The 19,720-nt window shown below is 42.9% G+C and overlaps 1 protein-coding gene across 10 annotated transcripts in view; it reads left to right on the forward strand.

Moving 5' to 3' along the window:
• LOC128112710 (protocadherin alpha-C2) overlaps window positions 1–19,720 on the forward strand; it is a 246,646-nt gene that overhangs the window by 56,821 nt on the left and 170,105 nt on the right. The window contains exon 1 of one of the 10 annotated variants that reach the window (XM_052741954.1): window positions 1,971–4,577. The exons of 8 other annotated variants lie outside the window; for them this stretch is intronic. In XM_052741954.1, the coding sequence (XP_052597914.1) occupies window positions 2,184–4,577 (2,394 nt within the window). In that variant the 5' untranslated portion in view covers window positions 1,971–2,183. Of the gene's footprint in view, window positions 1–1,970; window positions 4,578–15,867; window positions 18,547–19,720 lie in introns of those variants that run through there. One more of the 10 variants, XM_052741950.1, reaches the window with a different exon arrangement.

Genomic DNA, 19,720 nt, shown 5'->3' on the forward strand with positions numbered 1-19,720 from the left:
TGCTGGGATATGGCAATTTTCACCATTTCATGTTTAATTAATTTATTTTACTGGTACAGTAGTTTTACAGTATTTTCAATAATTTAATATATTTGAACATCTTTGACTGGTCAGTAGTTGCTCTTATTCTGATGAACATCGGCTGAACTTGAATTGGTGAAACAGTAAAATTGTGTTAATCTTTTGTGTATGAGTTGGTGTATTTCATAAAAAAATGTTTCATGACATGTTCAAGGGCTCAGGTTCAAATCCTAGCCCCTCCTCACAAAAATCTACATTGAGTTTATATTTAATATGATTTAGCAAAAAATTAAATGTCAAGAATACTGTGTGCATTAATTCCAATTCCAATCCCATTGTTGTGGACAGATATATAATATATAAATCTTCACTATAAAATACTCAAAATAATGAGGATTCTTTAGTTCATGTAGACATATTTTGCTTTTTGGAAGACAATCTTTGAAAAGTCTAAGTTTTTTTTTGCCTTTCAGTGTTTAAATTCTAGAACTTTTCTCTCTCTTTGCATCTTGTATCTGTTTCATTTGCCTTGACATCATCACATACTAACAAGATATTGAGCATATTCCTCAGAAGAGAATAGTTAGACTTAATGGAAGTGAATTAGAGGTTTCTGGGACTCTGGATTCTTATAGCCTGTTAGAGACATATTGACACTGTGTAATCAGTTATGACTAGATTTTATCCTTCTTCCCCAAATGAAAGTATCAGAAAGCAAGTTTCTTTTTGTGGTTGGTTTTACAATTTTCAAAATTCTTGTCTATGTCTATCATCTTATTTCTCTATCAAATTGCTCTACATAAAATGCTCTACTTTAGCTCTTGGTTTTAAAGACTTTTGGATTTCTGTACATGTATGTTTATTTCACTATTTGAATAGACTGTGCAGCCTTTTCTTAGTGGAAATGATTTTACACTTCCTATTGTGTTGACATCTACCTGACTCTCAGATGTGACTTTGTCATATCTTCTAAATTTTAATTGGTTTTACAAATTATAATTGGCATTTGAGATCTCTTATATCATCTAACACTGTATTTGGCAACTAATCACTTCAATCACTATCAATAATGTCCATGATTTTGCTTTTAGACCCCAAAAGGCTGAACAATAGATTTCATTAAGAAATTTACATGTTTGAATGAGAGACTAAAACTCAAAAGAGCTTTTCTTAAGTAGAGCCTAGGCAGAAAAGAATCCTAAGCATAATTTCAAAAGCAGAACTCTTCCTAAACCCTGAATGAACGATACTGACATTGCAATGCATTATGGGACAATATAATACAAGCTGTAGAAGCGATAAAGAAGAGAGAGATTGCTATTTGCATATGATAATGGTTGAAAACCATAGTATGTAGGTATAGAAATAAATCATGATGGTGGGAACAGGTTATATAAATATTAATAAAGATAAATATATATATTTATATATAATATTTTCTCCCCATGAGGGATGTTCAACTAAATTCTATTTTAGAAATACTTTACACATTTACAATTTATGAAAATACTTAAGGAAACTACTTCATAAATATATTTACTGATTTCTTTCATCCAACATGAAAAAGTTTATTTTTGATCAGTAAATTTCTGGGCACCTAGCTTCCCTAGGCATAGTGATGCACAGCAGTCTGTAACATCAGGATCTGAAATTTAGGAATATGGATGATCCTGAGTTACAGAACAAAATGATTTTCGAATTTAGTATTTGTGATTGTGTAACTGGTCACTTTTAATTGCCACTCCATTTTCATCAGTATTTTAAAGTTATGTGGACAGTTTTCTCAGGCACAAGAGAACTGTAATTATGGCATTTCGTAGTTTCAGCGCTCAGTCCTCTAATAGTACCTCCAGGAAGAGAAAGGTGGTTTTCTGTTTCAACAATGATAAAATTCAGAGAGTAAAGTAAGATTTTGCAAGTCAATGGTTCAAGTCTATTCGCCGGATATGTACTTACTCTTTGGGCCGCCTGATGTCGCTCTTGGCTTTCTTATTCGTTCTGATTCAAGACAAGTACAGCCATCCCTTTCCCAGGAGAAAGGACGCTCCATTCTTTCTTACTCCGGTGAGCAATGGTGAACACGGGAGGGGAGAATTGAGAATCAGATGGCTTCTCTTCGTTCGGAGGCAATTTAAGCGAATCCGAAATATCAAGCTCCTGAAATGCTGTATTTAGGCGGAGTAGTCCCAGAGGGCTGGCATCTAGTGCTTTCGTTACTGTTCCTCACAGTTTGGGAGGTGGGGAGCAGCCAGCTCCACTACTCCGTCCCCGAGGAGGCCAAACACGGCACCTTTGTGGGCCGTATCGCCCAGGATCTTGAACTGCAGCTGCCGGAGTTGGTGCCTGGTCTGTTTCAGTTGGATTCCAAGGGCTTTGGGGACCTTCTGGAGGTAAACCTGCAGAATGGCATTTTGTTTGTGAATTCTCGGATCGACCGGGAGGAGCTGTGCGGGCGGAGCGCGGAGTGTAGCATCCATTTGGAGGTGATCATGGACCGGCCGCTGCAGGTTTTCCACGTGGAGGTGGAGGTGAGGGACATTAACGACAACCCGCCCCTGTTCCCAACCACACAAAAGACTCTGTTTATCCCGGAGTCCAGACTGCCTGACTCGCGGTTCCCACTAGAGGGCGCGTCAGACGCAGATGTCGGTTCCAATGCTCTGCTGACTTACAGACTGAGCACCAATGAACATTTCTCTCTGGATGTACCACCCGACCACGAACAGGTGAAACTTCTTGGGCTTGTTTTGCGGAAACCATTAGACAGAGAAGAAGCTGCGGAGATGCGCTTATTGCTCACGGCCACCGACGGAGGCAAACCGGAGCTGACCGGCACCGTTCAGTTGCTCATCACAGTGCTGGATGTCAATGATAATGCTCCATTTTTTGACAGGTCTCGCTATACCGTGAAGTTACCAGAGAACGTTCCAAACGGGACGTTGGTAATCAAAGTCAATGCCTCAGATTTAGACGAAGGCGTGAATGGGGACGTCATGTACTCATTTTCTAGTGATATTTCTCCAGATATAAAATCCAAGTTTCACGTGGATGCTGTGAGTGGAGAAATTACAGTTATAGGAGTTATTGATTTCGAAGAAAGTAAAGCTTACAAGATTCCATTAGAGGCACGTGATAAAGGCTCCCCACCACTGATTGGTCACTGTACAGTTCTTGTGGAAGTTGTAGATGCTAATGACAATGCTCCACAGCTGAATGTCAAAACGCTCTGGCTCCCTGTTAAAGAAGATGCACAGCTGGGGAAAGTTATCGCCTTGATCGGCGTGACTGATCTAGATGCAGGTGTCAACGGGCAGGTGACCTGCTCCTTGACTCCTCACGTCCCTTTTAAGCTGGTGTCCACCTTCAAGAATTACTATTCGCTTGTGTTGGACAGCGCTCTGGACCGTGAGACCATAACTGACTATAAGGTGGTGGTTACAGCCCGGGACGGGGGCTCGCCCTCGCTGTGGGCCACAGCCAGCGTGTCCGTGGAGGTGGCTGACGTGAACGACAACGCGCCCACGTTCGCGCAGCCTGAATACACGGTGTTCGTGAAGGAGAACAACCCGCCTGGCGCGCACATCTTCACGGTATCAGCCATGGACGCAGACGCGCAGGAGAACGCGCTGGTGTCCTACTCGCTGGTGGAGAGGAGGGTGGGCGAGCGCTTGCTGTCCAACTATGTGTCTGTGCACGCTGAGAGCGGCAAGGTGTTCGCGCTGCAGCCTCTGGACCATGAGGAGCTGGAGCTGCTGCAGTTCCAGGTGAGCGCGCGGGATGCTGGTGTGCCTTCCCTGGGCAGCAATGTGACTCTGCAGGTGTTTGTGCTGGATGAGAACGATAATGCTCCGGTGTTGCTTGGGTCTGGGATAGGCGGTGCAGATGGAGTGTTCAATCAGTTGTTGCCCAGGTCTGTGGACCCTGGTCATGTGGTGGCAAAGGTGCGCGCTGTAGATGCAGACTCTGGTTACAATGCTTGGCTGTCTTATGAGCTGCAGTCGTGGCCAGGTAGTACACGCAGCCCATTCCGTGTAGGCCTATACACTGGAGAGATCAGCACCACTAGGGCCCTGGAGGAGGCAGATGGGACTAGACAGCGCCTGCTGGTGCTGGTGAAGGACCATGGTGAGCCTCAGCTGACTGCCACAGTCACCGTGCTGGTGTCTCTAGTGGAAAATGGCCAGCCACCAAAGGTCTCGTCACGGTCCTCTGTAGGTGCTACAGTGCCAGAATCGTCGTTAGTGGATGTCAACGTGTATCTGATCATCGCCATCTGTGCGGTGTCCAGCCTGTTGGTGCTCACGCTGCTGCTGTACACCGCGCTGCGCTGCTCCACTGCGCCCATGGGGGGCGCTTGTGGGACGGGGAAGCCGGTGCTAGTGTGCTCCAGCGCGGTGGGGACCTGGTCATACTCGCAGCAGAGGCGGCAGAGGGTGTGCTCTGGAGAGGGTCCGCCCAAGACCGACCTCATGGCCTTCAGCCCGGGTCTACCTCCATGTCCTGGATCTGCAGATGGATCTGGAGAACCATCTGTTTCTTTGGACTCTTATGAGAAGGTGAGTTGTTGGAGAATTGCATTTATTCATGTAGCTATTTCTTTTTTTTTTTTTTTTTTTTTTTGGTTTTTCGAGACAGGGTTTCTCTGTGTAGCTTTGCGCCTTTCCAGGAACTCACTTGGTAGTCCAGGCTGGCCTCGAACTCACAGAGCTCCGCCTGGCTCTGCCTCCCGAGTGCTGGGATTAAAGGCGTGCGCCACCACCGCCCGGCTTCATGTAGCTATTTCTTTATGGGAGAATTTCTTACTTCCTTAGTATATTTAAATACTGTTCTTCCTTCTCTACAATTCTACTAGAGTTTTTAAAATTGCAGATATCTAAATTAGGACAAGACTTGTATTTGCACATTCCTATTAGAAGTAGCTGCACATCAACTAACTGTTGACATCATTTTATTTAAAAGCCATAATGTGTGAATCAAAATGCTAATGCTGAGCTTCTATAATACTTGAAAACTATTTGTTGTGAAAAACAATACCAAAAAAAACCCCCAACAAACCCAACCAACCAACCATAACAAAACAACCCACAATGGCTTAGCAGTTGTTCAGTTAACATGGATGTAACATTTCAGCTGTTCTCTGGATGGAGACACATAACAACCACGAGTCATAGAAAAACCTCTTCTCTACTTAGAAACTGAATTCTAGGCTTGGCATGGTGGTGTACCCCTTTAATCCTAGCAAAGAGTCAGGGGCAGGTATAATCTTTGTGAGTTTGAGACCAGCCTGGTTTACACAGTGAGTTCCAGGACAGTCAGGGCTACATAGAGAGACCCTGTCTCAAAAAAGGAAAAAACCAAAACCAAACCAAACACCGTCCCCAAAACCAGAAATATAATTCTATCAAAGATTTATGACTATCATTTCAATGAATGTAAAAAATGAATGTAAAAAATCCCTAAATTTCTTATAATATAAATTATAAGAAAATGTTTACCAACAATGATTTCTATAATGTATACAATTCTGAACTATTTCTCTTGTGATATTTGAGAAATCACTCTCTTCCAGTAGTTAATAGTTTCTTTTTTCAGAAAGTGATTTTTTTTAAATTAACTGTTTTTAGTTTAGTGATTAAAATTTGGGATGTAAAGATTTAATCCTTTAAATTCTCCTGTAATTAATAGTCTGAAAATTAAAAAAATTCATTATTCTACAAGTCAAGAATCTGAACATATCTTCAGTGTCCTTACATGCTATACCTAACATTTTGAAACTGTAATTTGTGACTTTCACATTGGAGGTTCTATAACTGTACATGTAGCCCAAGCTATTTTTTAATTTTCTCATTTGCACTTGACAAACTAAAATTCAGGAAGAACTGGAGTAACAGACACTTCAGTTTTGGTTTCATAATTCCATCTTAGATTGAGTGAAGTTGCTACAGAGTCCGACAGTGTCAGCAAAACAACAATGTGTGTTTTATCACCATTCTGTTTTTAATTTCTCAGCCTTTATTCAGTCTTACTTCCCTCATGCTTTCTCATGTACCCAAAGATAAATTAATCTCAAAAGTATTTCACAAGTTCTGAAATTTGTACATGATGGCACCCTATGAGCTGGGAGATAATGTGGATTACTGTAAAAAGGCTAACTTGCCAATTACATCAATGTAGACATGAATGAAGAGGAATGTATTTTATCATTACCAAGAGCAAAGTATTAGCTCTAAAAGACAGAATTGTCTTGGATGCAAATGACAATGGTAGCTCCCCTCAGTCTATGTATTCAAACAATTGAACCTTTGGGAGTGGTGAGGCACATGTCTTTAATCTCAGCACTCTGCAGGCAGAGGCAGGCAGATCTGGGTGAGTTTGAGGTGAGCCTGGTCTACAAAGTGAGTTCGAGGATAGCCAGGGCTATGTAAAGAGACCCTGCCTCAACTCTTCGCCCAAGAAAACAAACCAAACAAAACAAAAAGCAAATACTTGAACCCAAGCTCAAATGGTGCAAGAAATGTGAAAAAACAACTTCAAACAGAAGCATTTGAAATTACAAGTCTGAATTCAAGGTAAGTGGTGTTGATGGGCATACCTTTGACCACAGGAACTCAAAGACTACTCAAAAGTTTGAAAAGATAGAAACAACACATTTCTTGTAGTAAACTTTGAAAGCGGTAGTCATGAATTTGTCAATTACTTTATTCAAAATGAGATTCTTTAGTCAACGTAAAATGTAATAAAATAAAATTTCCTCCCATGTAACCCATTTCCATTTTCTTAAATCCAAGAACTCTCCCTTTCAGCCCACATACTAGCCAGAGGTTAGCTCCTGGAGAGTAACAATTTTCCAAAGGAAATACTTTTTTTTCCTTCCAAGGAGCCAGATTTGGTCATAAACATTGCACAAACAAATGTGTCCAAACTGGGGTCTGAGAATAGTTCATACTTATGAAGTACTCATTCTTGCAAAGGAGCACCCCAGGCTTTAATGTGTTATAATTTACACAATGTCTTCTCACTATTGAGACAATATTATGAAGGTGGGAAACGGCACATGGAGAGTTTAATGGATGGGAAGACAAAGTTGCATGGTTACTAGGAACACATATAAGAATGTAAATGGGCCGGATGGTGGTGGCACACATCTTTAATCGCAGCACTCAGGAGGCAGAGCCAGGTGGATCTCCGTGAGTTCGAGGCCAGCCTGGGCTACAGAGTGAGTTCCAGGAAGGCGCAAAGCTACACAGAGAAACCCTGTCTTGAAAAACAAAAACAAAAACAAAAAAACCCATATGATTATCACCCAATCAAGAAAGGAATCACCTCTTGTGGTCTCACATTGAAGAAAAAATTGCACTATGGATCCGCATTAAATATTAACACGTGTTAAAGGGATGTAATATGAGGTACTACGTGTATATAGAGATAATAATCCACAGAAACAAGTCAAAGACGTGAATTAAAGAAAAATTGAACGCATAGAAGTATACTTACACATTTAGCCACTGGATGTCGCTGCCGTCCACAAAATATGTAGCTTTTTAGAACAAAGGCATACTTCACTGTTTCTCCAGGTTTAGGAAGTAGTTACATTCGGAGATCTCAGTGTTTCGATTAAAAAACAATGAGACTAGGAAATCGACCAGAAGATGTTAGATCGTGTGTGCATCCCAGATGGCATATTCATGGAATTTTAAGACAAGAGAATGGATCTGTGGTGATGTCCAGATGCCTGAGCCATGGAGCTTGGCGCCTGCTGCTCTGGCTTCTGCTCCTCGCAGCCTGGGAGGCAGGGAGCGGCCAGCTCCACTACTCCGTCCCCGAGGAGGCCAAACACGGCACCTTCGTGGGCCGCATCGCTCAGGACCTGGGGCTGGAGCTGGCGGAACTGGTGCCCCCGCCTGTTCAGGGTGGCGTCCAAGGATCGCGGGGACCTTCTGGAGGTAAATCTGCAGAATGGCATTTTGTTTGTGAATTCTCGGATCGACCGGGAGGAGCTGTGCGGGCGGAGCGCGGAGTGTAGCATCCACCTGGAGGTGATCGTGGACCGGCCGCTGCAGGTTTTCCACGTGGAGGTGGAGGTGAGGGACATTAACGACAACCCTCCGATGTTCTCTGTAGCAGAACAAAAGATCTTGGTACCTGAATCTAGACTGCTTGATTCTCGATTTCCACTAGAAGGCGCATCTGATGCAGATGTCAGCGAGAACGCGATGCTTACTTACAAACTCAGTTCAAACGAATTTTTTATCCTTGATATTGTAAACAAAAAAGGCAAAGGCGAGTTCCCAGTGCTTGTTCTTCGAAAACTGATAGATCGGGAGGAAATTCCTCAGCTGAAGTTGTCACTGACAGCAACGGATGGAGGCAAACCCGAGCTTACGGGATCGGTTTCTCTGTTGATCCAGGTCTTGGATGCTAACGATAACGCTCCTGTGTTTGACAGATCTGTTTACGAAGTTAAGATGTCTGAGAATCAAGAGAATCAAACGTTAGTGATATGGCTGAATGCTACTGACTCAGATGAAGGAATGAACAAGGAAGTGGAGTATTCATTTAGCTCTTTGACCTCATCCAGCATAAGAAAGAAATTTCTAATAAACGAAAAAACGGGAGAGATAAAAGTAAATGGAGCTATTGACTTTGAGGATAGGAACAATTATGAAATTCATGTGGATGCTACCGATAAAGGACATCCACCTATGGTTGCTCACTGCACTGTACTCGTGGAAATCCTGGATGAAAATGATAACGCACCAGAAATAGTCCTTACTTCTTTGTCTCTCCCGGTGAAAGAAGACGCTCTTTTGGGTACTGTAATCGCCCTGATCAGCGTGTCAGACCAAGACTCTGGAGTCAACGGGCAGGTGACCTGCTCCCTGACCCCTCACGTCCCCTTCAAGCTGGTGTCCACCTTCAAGAATTACTATTCGCTTGTGCTGGACAGCGCCCTGGACCGAGAGACTGTAGCTAACTATGACGTGGTTGTGACCACCCGGGATGGCGGCTCGCCCTCGCTGTGGGCCACAGCCAGCGTGTCCGTGGAGGTGGCTGACGTCAACGACAACGCACCCGCGTTTGCGCAGCCCGAATACACGGTGTTCGTGAAGGAGAACAACCCGCCTGGCGCGTACATCTTCATGGTGTCGGCCATGGACGCTGATGCACAGGAGAACGCGCTGGTGTCCTACTCGCTGGTGGAGAGGAGGGTGGGCGAGCGCTTGCTGTCTAGCTATGTGTCTGTGCACGCGGAGAGCGGCAAGGTGTTCGCGCTGCAGCCTCTGGACCATGAGGAGCTGGAGCTGCTGCAGTTCCAGGTGAGCGCGCGGGATGCTGGTGTGCCTTCCCTGGGCAGCAATGTGACTCTGCAGGTGTTTGTGCTGGATGAGAATGACAATGCGCCCGCGCTGCTGGGGCCTCAGACAGTTGGACCTGCTGGCGAATTTAGCCAACTTGTGTCGCGGTCAGTGGGTGCTGGACACGTGGTGTCAAAGGTGCGAGCGGTGGATGCAGACTCTGGTTACAATGCGTGGCTGTCTTATGAGCTGCAGCTCGCTGTGGGCACGCGCAGTCCTTTCCGTGTGGGTCTGTACACGGGTGAGATCAGCACGACACGCGCCCTGGATGAAGCTGATGCGCCGCGCCAGCGCCTGTTGGTGTTGGTGAAGGACCATGGCGAACCCGCATTGACCGCCACTGCTACCGTTCTGGTGTCATTGGTGGAGAGCGGCCAGGTGCCAAAAGCTTCTTCCCAGGGGTTGTCCAAGTCCTCAGATAGGGAGGCATCGCTGATGGATGTCAACGTGTACCTGATCATTGCCATCTGCGCGGTGTCCAGTCTGTTGGTGATCACCCTGCTGCTGTACACCGCGCTGCGCTGCTCCACAGTGCCTATGCAGGGTGGGTGTGGACTTGGAAAGCCTGTGCTGGTGTGCTCCAGCACGGTGGGGACTTGGTCATACTCTCAGCAGAGACAGCAGCGTGTGTGCTCTGGAGAGGGTCCCCCCAAGACGGATCTCATGGCCTTCAGTCCCAGTCTTACACCCTGCCCAGTGGCCGATGTGGGAGCGGAAACTCATTCTGCTGGAGGAGACACTTCCGGGAAGGTGGGCTATTACTTTTTATTTTCATATTTTGCTTGATGAAATAAATTTTCTCTCTGTTTATTCTGTGACAAATATGTCTCAGATTATATTTTCTTTGTCTGAGTACCATCATGCACAAGTATTTCTAGTAATGCTTTCAAATATATTTTACTTCAGAAGTATTTTTATGATGTCTATCCTCTGCTTGAAATGTGTAATTTTAGTATAACTATTATGAACACGTAAGCTTTCTTCAGTAGAACTCTTGTGTTTAGGATGAAGTAATTTTTATTTTCATATGCTCTCTTCATATATCTCTTCTTTTTTTTTTTAGATTTATTTATTTATTATGTACACAGTGTTCTGTCTGCATGTACGCCTGTAGGCCAGAAGAGGGTGCCAGATCTCATTTCAGATGGTTATGAGCCATCATGTGGTTGCTGGGAATTGAACTCAGGACCTCTAGAAGAACAGTCAGTGCTCTTAACCTCTGAGCCATCTCTCCAGCCCCCATATATCTTTTCATGTTTGTAAGCTCAGTAATTTTTTTCTCCAGTTTTTCAAGACAGAGTTTCTCTTTGAAGTCCTGGCTGTCCTGGAACTCACTTTGTAGACCAGGCTGGCCTGGAACTCAGAGATCCTTCTACCTCTGCCTCCCAAGTGCTGGGATTAAAGGTGTGTGCCACCACACCCAGCTCCAGTTAAATTTTGGTTTGATACAGTTGCATTAAGAAAATATTACACTGATCATAGGAATAATATCTTTCCCCCCTTTTCAGTGAAAATGTTTAGCATTTTATTTTGCTCCTTATGTATGTCATAGAACATTACTTTATATTCAGCAACTGCACATGTTTGTCTGTATTGCAGTAAGCTAGAGTGCCAGTTTAGTGCTAACATTTTCTTATTTGATGATTTTTTTTTGTTTCTGTAGTATTGGTTCTTGTTCCAGTATGTATTATTCACTTTTATTTTAGAATTAGGGTATTTGTAGCAACTGACATAATCTTATTCAAGAATCCTTCACAATCATCTCCTTTACTAGAAAATCCCAAGCAACTTGCGATATTCAAGTATTAGCTCATTCAATTTGAGGAAGGTGTTGTGATGGGAGTGGGAACCCTCTGAAATTATTAAAAACTTTATCTCACAGACTTTGGTGATACACATCGTTAATCCCAGCACTCAGGAGACAGAAGCAAGCAGGTTTCTGTGAGTTTGAGGCCATCCTGGTCTACATAGTGAATTTCAGGACAGCCAGAGCAAATAATGAGATCCTTTCTAAAAACAAAAACAAAAAACCAAAAAAAAAACAACCTATCTCTCTTAAGGATGGAGAGATGGTTCAGCAGCATTTGCTGCTCTTGAAGAGGATCAGGTTTGATTCCCAGCATCCACATGGTTGCTCACAACTATCTGTAACTTCAGTTACAGGGGATCTGATGCTCTCTTCTGGCCTCTATGGATGCTAGGCATGCATATGATGCATGTAACATATGAAGGCAAAATACTAATACATGAAAAATAAAATGAATAAACCTTTAAAAATGGAGAACAGCACCACCAACAAAAGTAAAGTGATTATTTATATTGTTCTGTTATTAAATAAAACCCAGGGGTCAAATAGTGGGGTAAAAACCTGCTAGGTCCAAAGAGCAATGGAGGCATCCTCAGTTGATCCTGCCTCTTCACCTTTCCAGATTGAAAAGTGGATGAATCTTTCTAAGCCTTTCCCTATTCCTTCCTGTGTCTCTCTATCCTAATCCTGGTCCACCAAAAACTCTATGGTTTATTTTGGCCAGCTGAATGTTGACTCCACCCTTTGATTTAAGGTTCAACTTATTGGCAGTCTTGGGAGTGTCAGAGTACAATCAAAATATCCTACAACACAAAAGCTTTATCTTCTTGTGACATGACTTCAAACAAAGTATCTTCTACATGCATTCATTCTTTTTGTTTAAAGAAATTAGAAATTGTTGTTTTAGTCTAAATTAGTATTAAAATGGGAAAAGTAAATTAAATTGTACTCAGAATAGTCTCTATTACTCTAGTGTGTGGTTTTAGTTTAAAAACTTCTCTTGCCGTCTTAAACAGAGTGGTGTTGGGTTATACATAGATATACAAGATAGTTAAGTTACATGGTGTGATGGCTGTTCTTGGTTGTCAACTTGACTATATCTGGAATTACCTAAAATTCCATCAACTTGGTACACCTGTGAGAAATTTTTTTCTTCGTGAAATCATTTAAAGGGGGAAGACCCAATTTTAGTCTGCATCTTTTGAGGTGGGACTGTATACCTTTAATCCAGATCTTTTAAGGTGGGAAGATCCATGTTTAGTCTAGGACACACCTTCTGGTGGCAGCCTATATAAAAGATATGAAAGAAGGAAGCTTGCTCTCTTTGCCTGCTTGTTGTTGTTCTCACTGGCAAGTCCATTCCTTCCCTGGTATTAGAACCTACTTCTGCAGGATTATGGTGTACACTAAAGATCAGCTGAGACATCCAGCCTCATGGATTGAACAACTACTGGATTCTTGAACCTTCCATTGGTAGACGATCATGTTGAACTAGCTGGACCACAGTCTACAAGCCATTCTAATAAATGTTCTATAAGTTCTGTTCCTCCAGAGAACCCCAACTAATAGACACAGTGACAAAAATACCCTATCAATTATGCTTTACTGAAACTAGTGGTTATCTGCTAACTCATGGTTTCAGTTTTCAAATTAATTCCAACATCACCAAAACATCTAATATTCACCATTTCAGTTCTGGTCCTTAGCAATTTCTTGCTCTTTCCCATTAACTATGAATTTGTTATTCAGTCTGTGTTTCAAAAATATATTCCAATAAACGTTGACATCATTAGGCAAGTTTGACAACACAAAAATCAGGGCAAAAATGCAAAAATGCAAGCTTCAATTGGCAGCTTTCCATGGCTGGTCTGAATGCCAAATTTTAGAGATCATTGATGACAAATGCATGTTAAGCTAAAAATTTATTGGCCACTCTATCAAATACATTTATGAAATATATGCCTTAGACTTGAAATCATATCAAAATTTCCTGTGTTTCCCTTAGTCAGAGCTCATATTAATCATAATGTCTCAGTTGTGCATGTCTCCAAATATACTAATTTAAACTAATATAATTCAAGTATTGTAATATAAAATTTAAGAGATATCTTAACCATCATAGTGAAGATATTCTGGTTTGATCTCCAATTTTTTATTTTATTTTATGTTTTTGAGACAGAGTTTCACAATAGCTCAGGCTGGCCTAGAATCACTATGTAGTCCAGGCTGGCCTCAAAGTCAGAGCAAGCTTCCTGCCTCAGCCTCTCAGGTGACAGGAGTAGAGGCATGACCTATTCCTTACACCTGGCTTGGCTGCCAGCTTTAGAAAGAGAGCCTCTCTGTCTCTGTCTCTCCCTGTCTCTTCTGTGTCTCTTATTTCTCTCTTTCTTTCCTTGCTCATGCATGTGTATATATGTATAATAGTAGATATCTTTGCTTTTATGCTTATTTGACATTTCTAGATGTAAACATACTGAGTTATTGTGTATTTTTCAGGTTGGTGACTTTGATATTATTTTCATTCATCTTTTTTCATGTTATCATTTTTTTTACAAGACCATCTGTGATTAAACTCAAAACAATATCTAGAGTATACAACCCAAAGAAATACAGCCAACAGCTTAGTTAAAACAAATATAAAGCTAAGTCTTTCCCTTTTCTCTTAAGTACCAATTAGGATTTCCCCCTAAGAAACTCAAAATTGTGTCTTTTAATTATTTCTCTCTTTCATTCTCTCTCTTCTTTCCCCACTCTCCTCTCACATCATCTTGCTATAACCCCTGAATTTCTCAGTCCTTTTGCCTGTTGAATGCAGGGATCAGGGACATGCACCATCACACCTGGCTTGATCGTATTTAAGACATGTTACTAACACATCAATTTACTGTTATACTATAATTGCTAGATTCATGAAAACTTGGTAACTCCAGGACATTGCAAATTGCATTTTTAATTTTTTAAATTAAGTGTTTAGGTTAGTATTCAAAGTAAGGGGCTTTCACATTCATCATTATACTTCTTTGTCATACATCTCCTTCCTCTTATCCCTCTCTCTATCTGGCTGGTGGCCTCTCTGTCCCTAGTTTGTCTGCCTTTCTGTTTTCTGGTTACCTGCATTATGGTACCTTCTCTATTTCTCACCTTTCTTAAGAACTTTTCTACCTCTCTCATGATCCCATAACTAGTTTTGCAAACCTTCATGCACACAAATTTAAATATTGCAATTTATATGTACTTTATTGGTGACATAATCCATCAATCCAAAATAGTAATGGACCTTCATTTTAGCATGGAGTCATTCCAAAAGACATTGGGTCATTTTAATCAGTAAACTAGAGATTAAAAGTTTTCTTCATGATTTTCTTTTTCTAACTTTAGTCAACTCAATAGGCTCATTTCTTTCTTTCTTTTTTTAACAATGCAATATATTAGTTTAGGATTTATGTCTTAAATCTTAACAACGACAGGTAATTGGAACTAAATATCTTTGGTATAGATTCATAGTCATTAAGTCAATATTTGTGTTCAAATAAAATGAAGTTCACATAAAGAAAACAAACTTGATTATCTTGTGTATCCATCTACAATCATTTTTTAATGGGGGGAATATTTGAGTTTTTTCAATAACTTAATATTACTGGCAAGATTCCGATGCTGATTACTTGGTTCCATACAGTCTTGAGAATGATTAAAACATTTTCTTCTTTAATGCAATACTGATAAACTTCATTGTCATCTGTAAGTCTTCTGTGTGAATTCCAATATATGTTTTGTATCTCAGATTAAAACGCGATAATAAAATTGAGTGAATGAGACTTAGGACAACTTTTATATTCTAGACTCTTCACACAATTTTCTAAGAAAATAAGTATAAACAGATAAATATAATTAGAACTTCTGACATTATTTTTGGATGAAAATTAATTACTTTTTCCAAGTAAGTAACAAGTATAATTCACATTGAAGTTGTCCAATATGATGGAAATAACATTCACCCTGAACAGATATAGTGACTGAACAAAAGCTTTAAAACTAGATAACCTTACAAATACGCTCTAAATTTCCCGCAATCAGTGCTGAATAAATTCATCAACATCAAATAGAGAATTATTTAGATAAAATAGTAAATAGCTTATTAGTATTGAATTGAAATCCCATTGTGTTGTGGTGGTAACAGAAAAATCTGCATCTTGAATTATTCTCTATAGAGCTAAGTCAAATAATCAGAATAATATAGCATTTAAAAAGATTCAGCAAAACACAATTGCAAAGTCTTAGGTTGGATACGAGGCATTTTACATGTTGCACTTTAAAAAAAATCTCTTTTTTTTTTTTTTGGTTTTTCGAGACAGGGTTTCTCTGTGTAGCTTTGCGCCTTTCCTGGAACTCACTTGGTAGCCCAGGCTGGCCTCGAACTCACAGAGCTCCGCCTGGCTCTGCCTCCCGAGTGCTGGGATTAAAGGCGTGCGCCACCACCGCCCGGCAATAGCTCAGCCGTTAAAGGCTAGGCTCACAACCAAAAAAATCTCTTAAAAGGCATATCGCCAGTACAAATGTAACTTGTCCATCTTCTTTTGCACGATAATATAGTTTGTGCAGTAGTATGTTCTTAGATGTCTATATAGAAGACGAAACTACTCTAGGAACTATAAGTCTAAGATAAGGCAACCTTGAATTAGCTACCGGCTACTGAAATGTGAACTAGTTAGAAGCCTACAAAGAAAAACACAAATATGAAGGCATTCCGAAGCCAGGTAAGCGAAGAAGATCGCAGAGCGCAATTGCACTTACACTTTGAGCCACAGGATGCCGTTGTTCTCCAACAAGAGCGCTAACGGAAGAAAATCAAACCATCTGCAGACTGGAAAGAAGCTGGTCCTAAGCTTTAAAGACTATAAACAGCACCCACATTTTTGCGACTGTCCTGGAACAAGAATACTACTACTACTACTACTACTAAAAAATCTAAAAGAGAATATGTCCTTTGTCGCCATGATATACTGCCAGGGATCCTGGTGCCTGCTACTCTTGCTTCTGCTGTTTACAATCTGGGAGGCAGGGAGCGGCCAGCTCCACTACTCCGTTCCCGAGGAGGCCAAACACGGAACCTTCGTGGGCCGCATCGCTCAGGACCTGGGGCTGGAGCTAGCGGAGCTGGTGCCCCGCCTGTTCAGGGTGGCGTCCAAGGATCGCGGGGACCTTCTGGAGGTAAATCTGCAGAATGGCATTTTGTTTGTGAATTCTCGGATCGACCGGGAGGAGCTGTGCGGGCGGAGCGCGGAGTGTAGCATCCACCTGGAGGTGATCGTGGACCGGCCGCTGCAGGTTTTCCACGTGGAGGTGGAGGTGAGGGACATTAATGATAACCCGCCCGTGTTCCCAACCACACAAAAGAATTTCTTTGTTTCGGAAACAAGAGCGCTAGACTCTCGTTTTTCACTAGAGGGCGCTTCAGATGCAGATATCGGAACCAATGCTCTGCTGACTTACAGACTGAGTCCCAATGAGTATTTCTCCCTGGAAGTGCCAACCACAGATGAGCAGGTTAAACCACTGGAACTAGTATTAAAAAAACCTTTAGATAGAGAACGATCTTCTGAGCTTCACTTAGTGGTTAAAGCAACGGATGGGGGCAAACCCGAGCTCACAGGCACCTTGGAACTACACATCACAGTGCTGGATGTAAATGACAACGCTCCAGTGTTTGACAGAGCAATCTATCGGGCAAAGCTGGTAGAAAATGCAAGAAATGGTACCCTGGTGATCAGACTAAATGCCTCGGATTTGGACGAAGGTTCAAACAGTCAAATTCTTTATTCCTTTGCAACCGATGTTTCCCCTAAGACAGAAGCCACTTTTCATATCGATTCATTAAGTGGAGAAATTAAAGTCAGTGGAAAAATAGATTTTGAAGAAACTAATTTATGGAAGATTCAAGCAGAAGCAGTTGACAAAGGCAGTCCTCCAATGTTCGGTCACTGCACAATCTTAGTTGAAGTCCTGGACGTCAATGATAATGCTCCCGAGTTAATCATAACATCATTATCACTCCCTGTGCGAGAGGATGCCCCGCTGGGGACAGTTATCGCCCTAATCAGCGTGACAGACCCAGATTCAACTGTCAACGGGCAGGTGACCTGCTCCCTGAACCCTCATGTCCCCTTCAAGTTGGTGTCCACCTTCAGGAATTACTATTCACTCGTGCTGGACAGCGTCCTGGACCGAGAGACTACAGCTGACTACAAGGTGGTTGTGACAGCCCGGGACGGGGGCTCGCCCTCGCTGTGGGCCACAGCCAGCGTGTCCGTGGAGGTGGCTGACGTGAACGACAACGCGCCCGTGTTCGCGCAGCCCGAATACACCGTGTTCGTGAAGGAGAACAACCCGCCTGGCGCGCACATCTTCACGGTGTCGGCCATGGACGCGGACGCGCAGGAGAACGCGCTGGTGTCCTACTCGCTGGTGGAGAGGAGGGTGGGCGAGCGCTTGCTGTCCAGCTATGTGTCTGTGCACGCGGAGAGCGGCAAGGTGTTCGCGCTGCAGCCTCTGGACCATGAGGAGCTGGAGCTGCTGCAGTTCCAGGTGAGCGCGCGGGATGCTGGTGTGCCTTCCCTGGGCAGCAATGTGACTCTGCAGGTGTTTGTGCTGGATGAGAATGACAATGCGCCCACGCTGCTGCCCCACGGAGCCGTGGGAGCCGGCGGGTCTATGAGCGAGATTGTATCTAGGTCAGTGGGTTCAGGGCACGTAGTGGCGAAGGTACGAGCAGTAGATGCAGACTCTGGTTACAATGCGTGGCTGTCTTATGAGCTGCAGTTTGGAGCTGGTGGTGTGCGCAGTCCGTTTCGTGTGGGTCTGTACACGGGTGAGATCAGCGTCACGCGCGCCCTGGATGAAGCGGACACACCGCGCCAGCGCCTATTGGTGTTGGTGAAGGACCATGGCGAGCCTGCATTGACTGCCACGGCCACAGTGTTGGTTTCTCTGGTTGAGAGCAACCCAGCACCAAAGGCCTCTTCACGGGCGTTGGCGGGCACAGCAGCCTCTGAACCATCCATAGTGGATGTCAACGTGTATTTGATCATAGCCATCTGTGCGGTGTCCAGCCTGTTGGTGCTCACACTGGTGTTATACATAGCGCTGCGGTGCTCAGCGCTGCCCACTGAGGGCGCATGTGGATCTGGGAAGCCGGTGCTGGTGTGCTCCAGCGCGGTGGGGAGCTGGTCCTACTCTCAGCAAAGGAGGCAGAGGGTGTGTTCTGGAGAAGGACTACCAAAGACAGACCTCATGGCCTTCAGCCCCAGTGTTCCTCCTGGTTTGGGTTCTGGAGATAGTGGAGTCCAACAGGAGATCTTTGAGAATGTAAGTACCCAAATCCTGGATTACATTCCATGCCTGGTGATGTCACTGATGTAGTCTGTCAATTTATGATGCTATCTTCAGCATGAAATTTATTTGTTTTGGCCTCTCAAGGCATCTCATTTAAAGAATACTGGAGATCTAGCCATCTCCATTGCCCGTCACTCTTGACATCATAGATATTATTTAGTAGTTCGTTCTTCATGCTATGTATAATAACAATAGTAGTAGTAGCAATACTAGTAAAAATGAAATAGAGCCAATGTTTTCTTTACATTAAGCAAGTGTGCCAGGAAGAAGTCAGGGACCATAATGAGAAATACAGGGCATAGGCAGGGCTCAAATCTGTTTTTCAGCCCTGTGGTAGTTTATTGTTCTTATTCTAACAGGTGCCCCTTGCTCTTTATTATGTTTGTGTATTTGAAAGTATTATAGTGTTATTTAATTTTTGAATTTGATTGGAATTCTTTTTTTTTTTTTTTTGGTTTTTTTGAGACAGGGTTTCTCTGTGTAGCTTTGCGCCTTTCCTGGAACTCACTTGGTAGTCCAGGCTGGCCTCGAACTCACAGAGATCCGCCTGGCTCTGCCTCCCGAGTGCTGGGATTAAAGGCGTGCGCCACCACCGCCCGGCGTTGATTGGAATTCTGAACGTATTCTAAGCTATGAAATGATCTGTCACTGGTGGAGACGGGCACGCTTGAAGTACCCTATTTTCTATGCGGTTTTTATATTCAATAACATGTTTTGTGAGCTGAGAGTTGGAGTGGGTAGAGTTTTAGTGTTGCCTTTGGAGGAGATCTCACTACTCTGTCCTTAGCCTTGCTACATTCTCAAGGACAATTCCTTCAAAGTCCTCAACTGCTTTGGATAGACAACATTTTAGCTCCTTCCTAACGTGATGTTAGTTCTGCTTAACCACCTGCCAAACTCACTGCTGCTTTCTCTTAAAGTTTAACTTATTGAGCTCTTCTACTTACTTGAGAAATTTCTTCCACTGTGAATCAGAATTATTTTTCTTCAGTTCTTGGCCTTGTCATGAAGCTATGTGGAAGTACTTTAGGCTAGGGACATTCTCACTTCTTTGTGCTTTGAGTTTGAGAGTCTAGTCATTTATGGTGAAGTCCAACACCATTGCCTGTGCTGGCCAAAGTGCATTATCTTCAAATAGACATTGCTT

This window comes from Peromyscus californicus, unplaced genomic scaffold (assembly GCF_007827085.1).
Source record: "Peromyscus californicus insignis strain IS unplaced genomic scaffold, ASM782708v3 Scaffold_17__1_contigs__length_78620276, whole genome shotgun sequence".
Taxonomy (NCBI): Eukaryota; Metazoa; Chordata; class Mammalia; order Rodentia; family Cricetidae; genus Peromyscus; species Peromyscus californicus.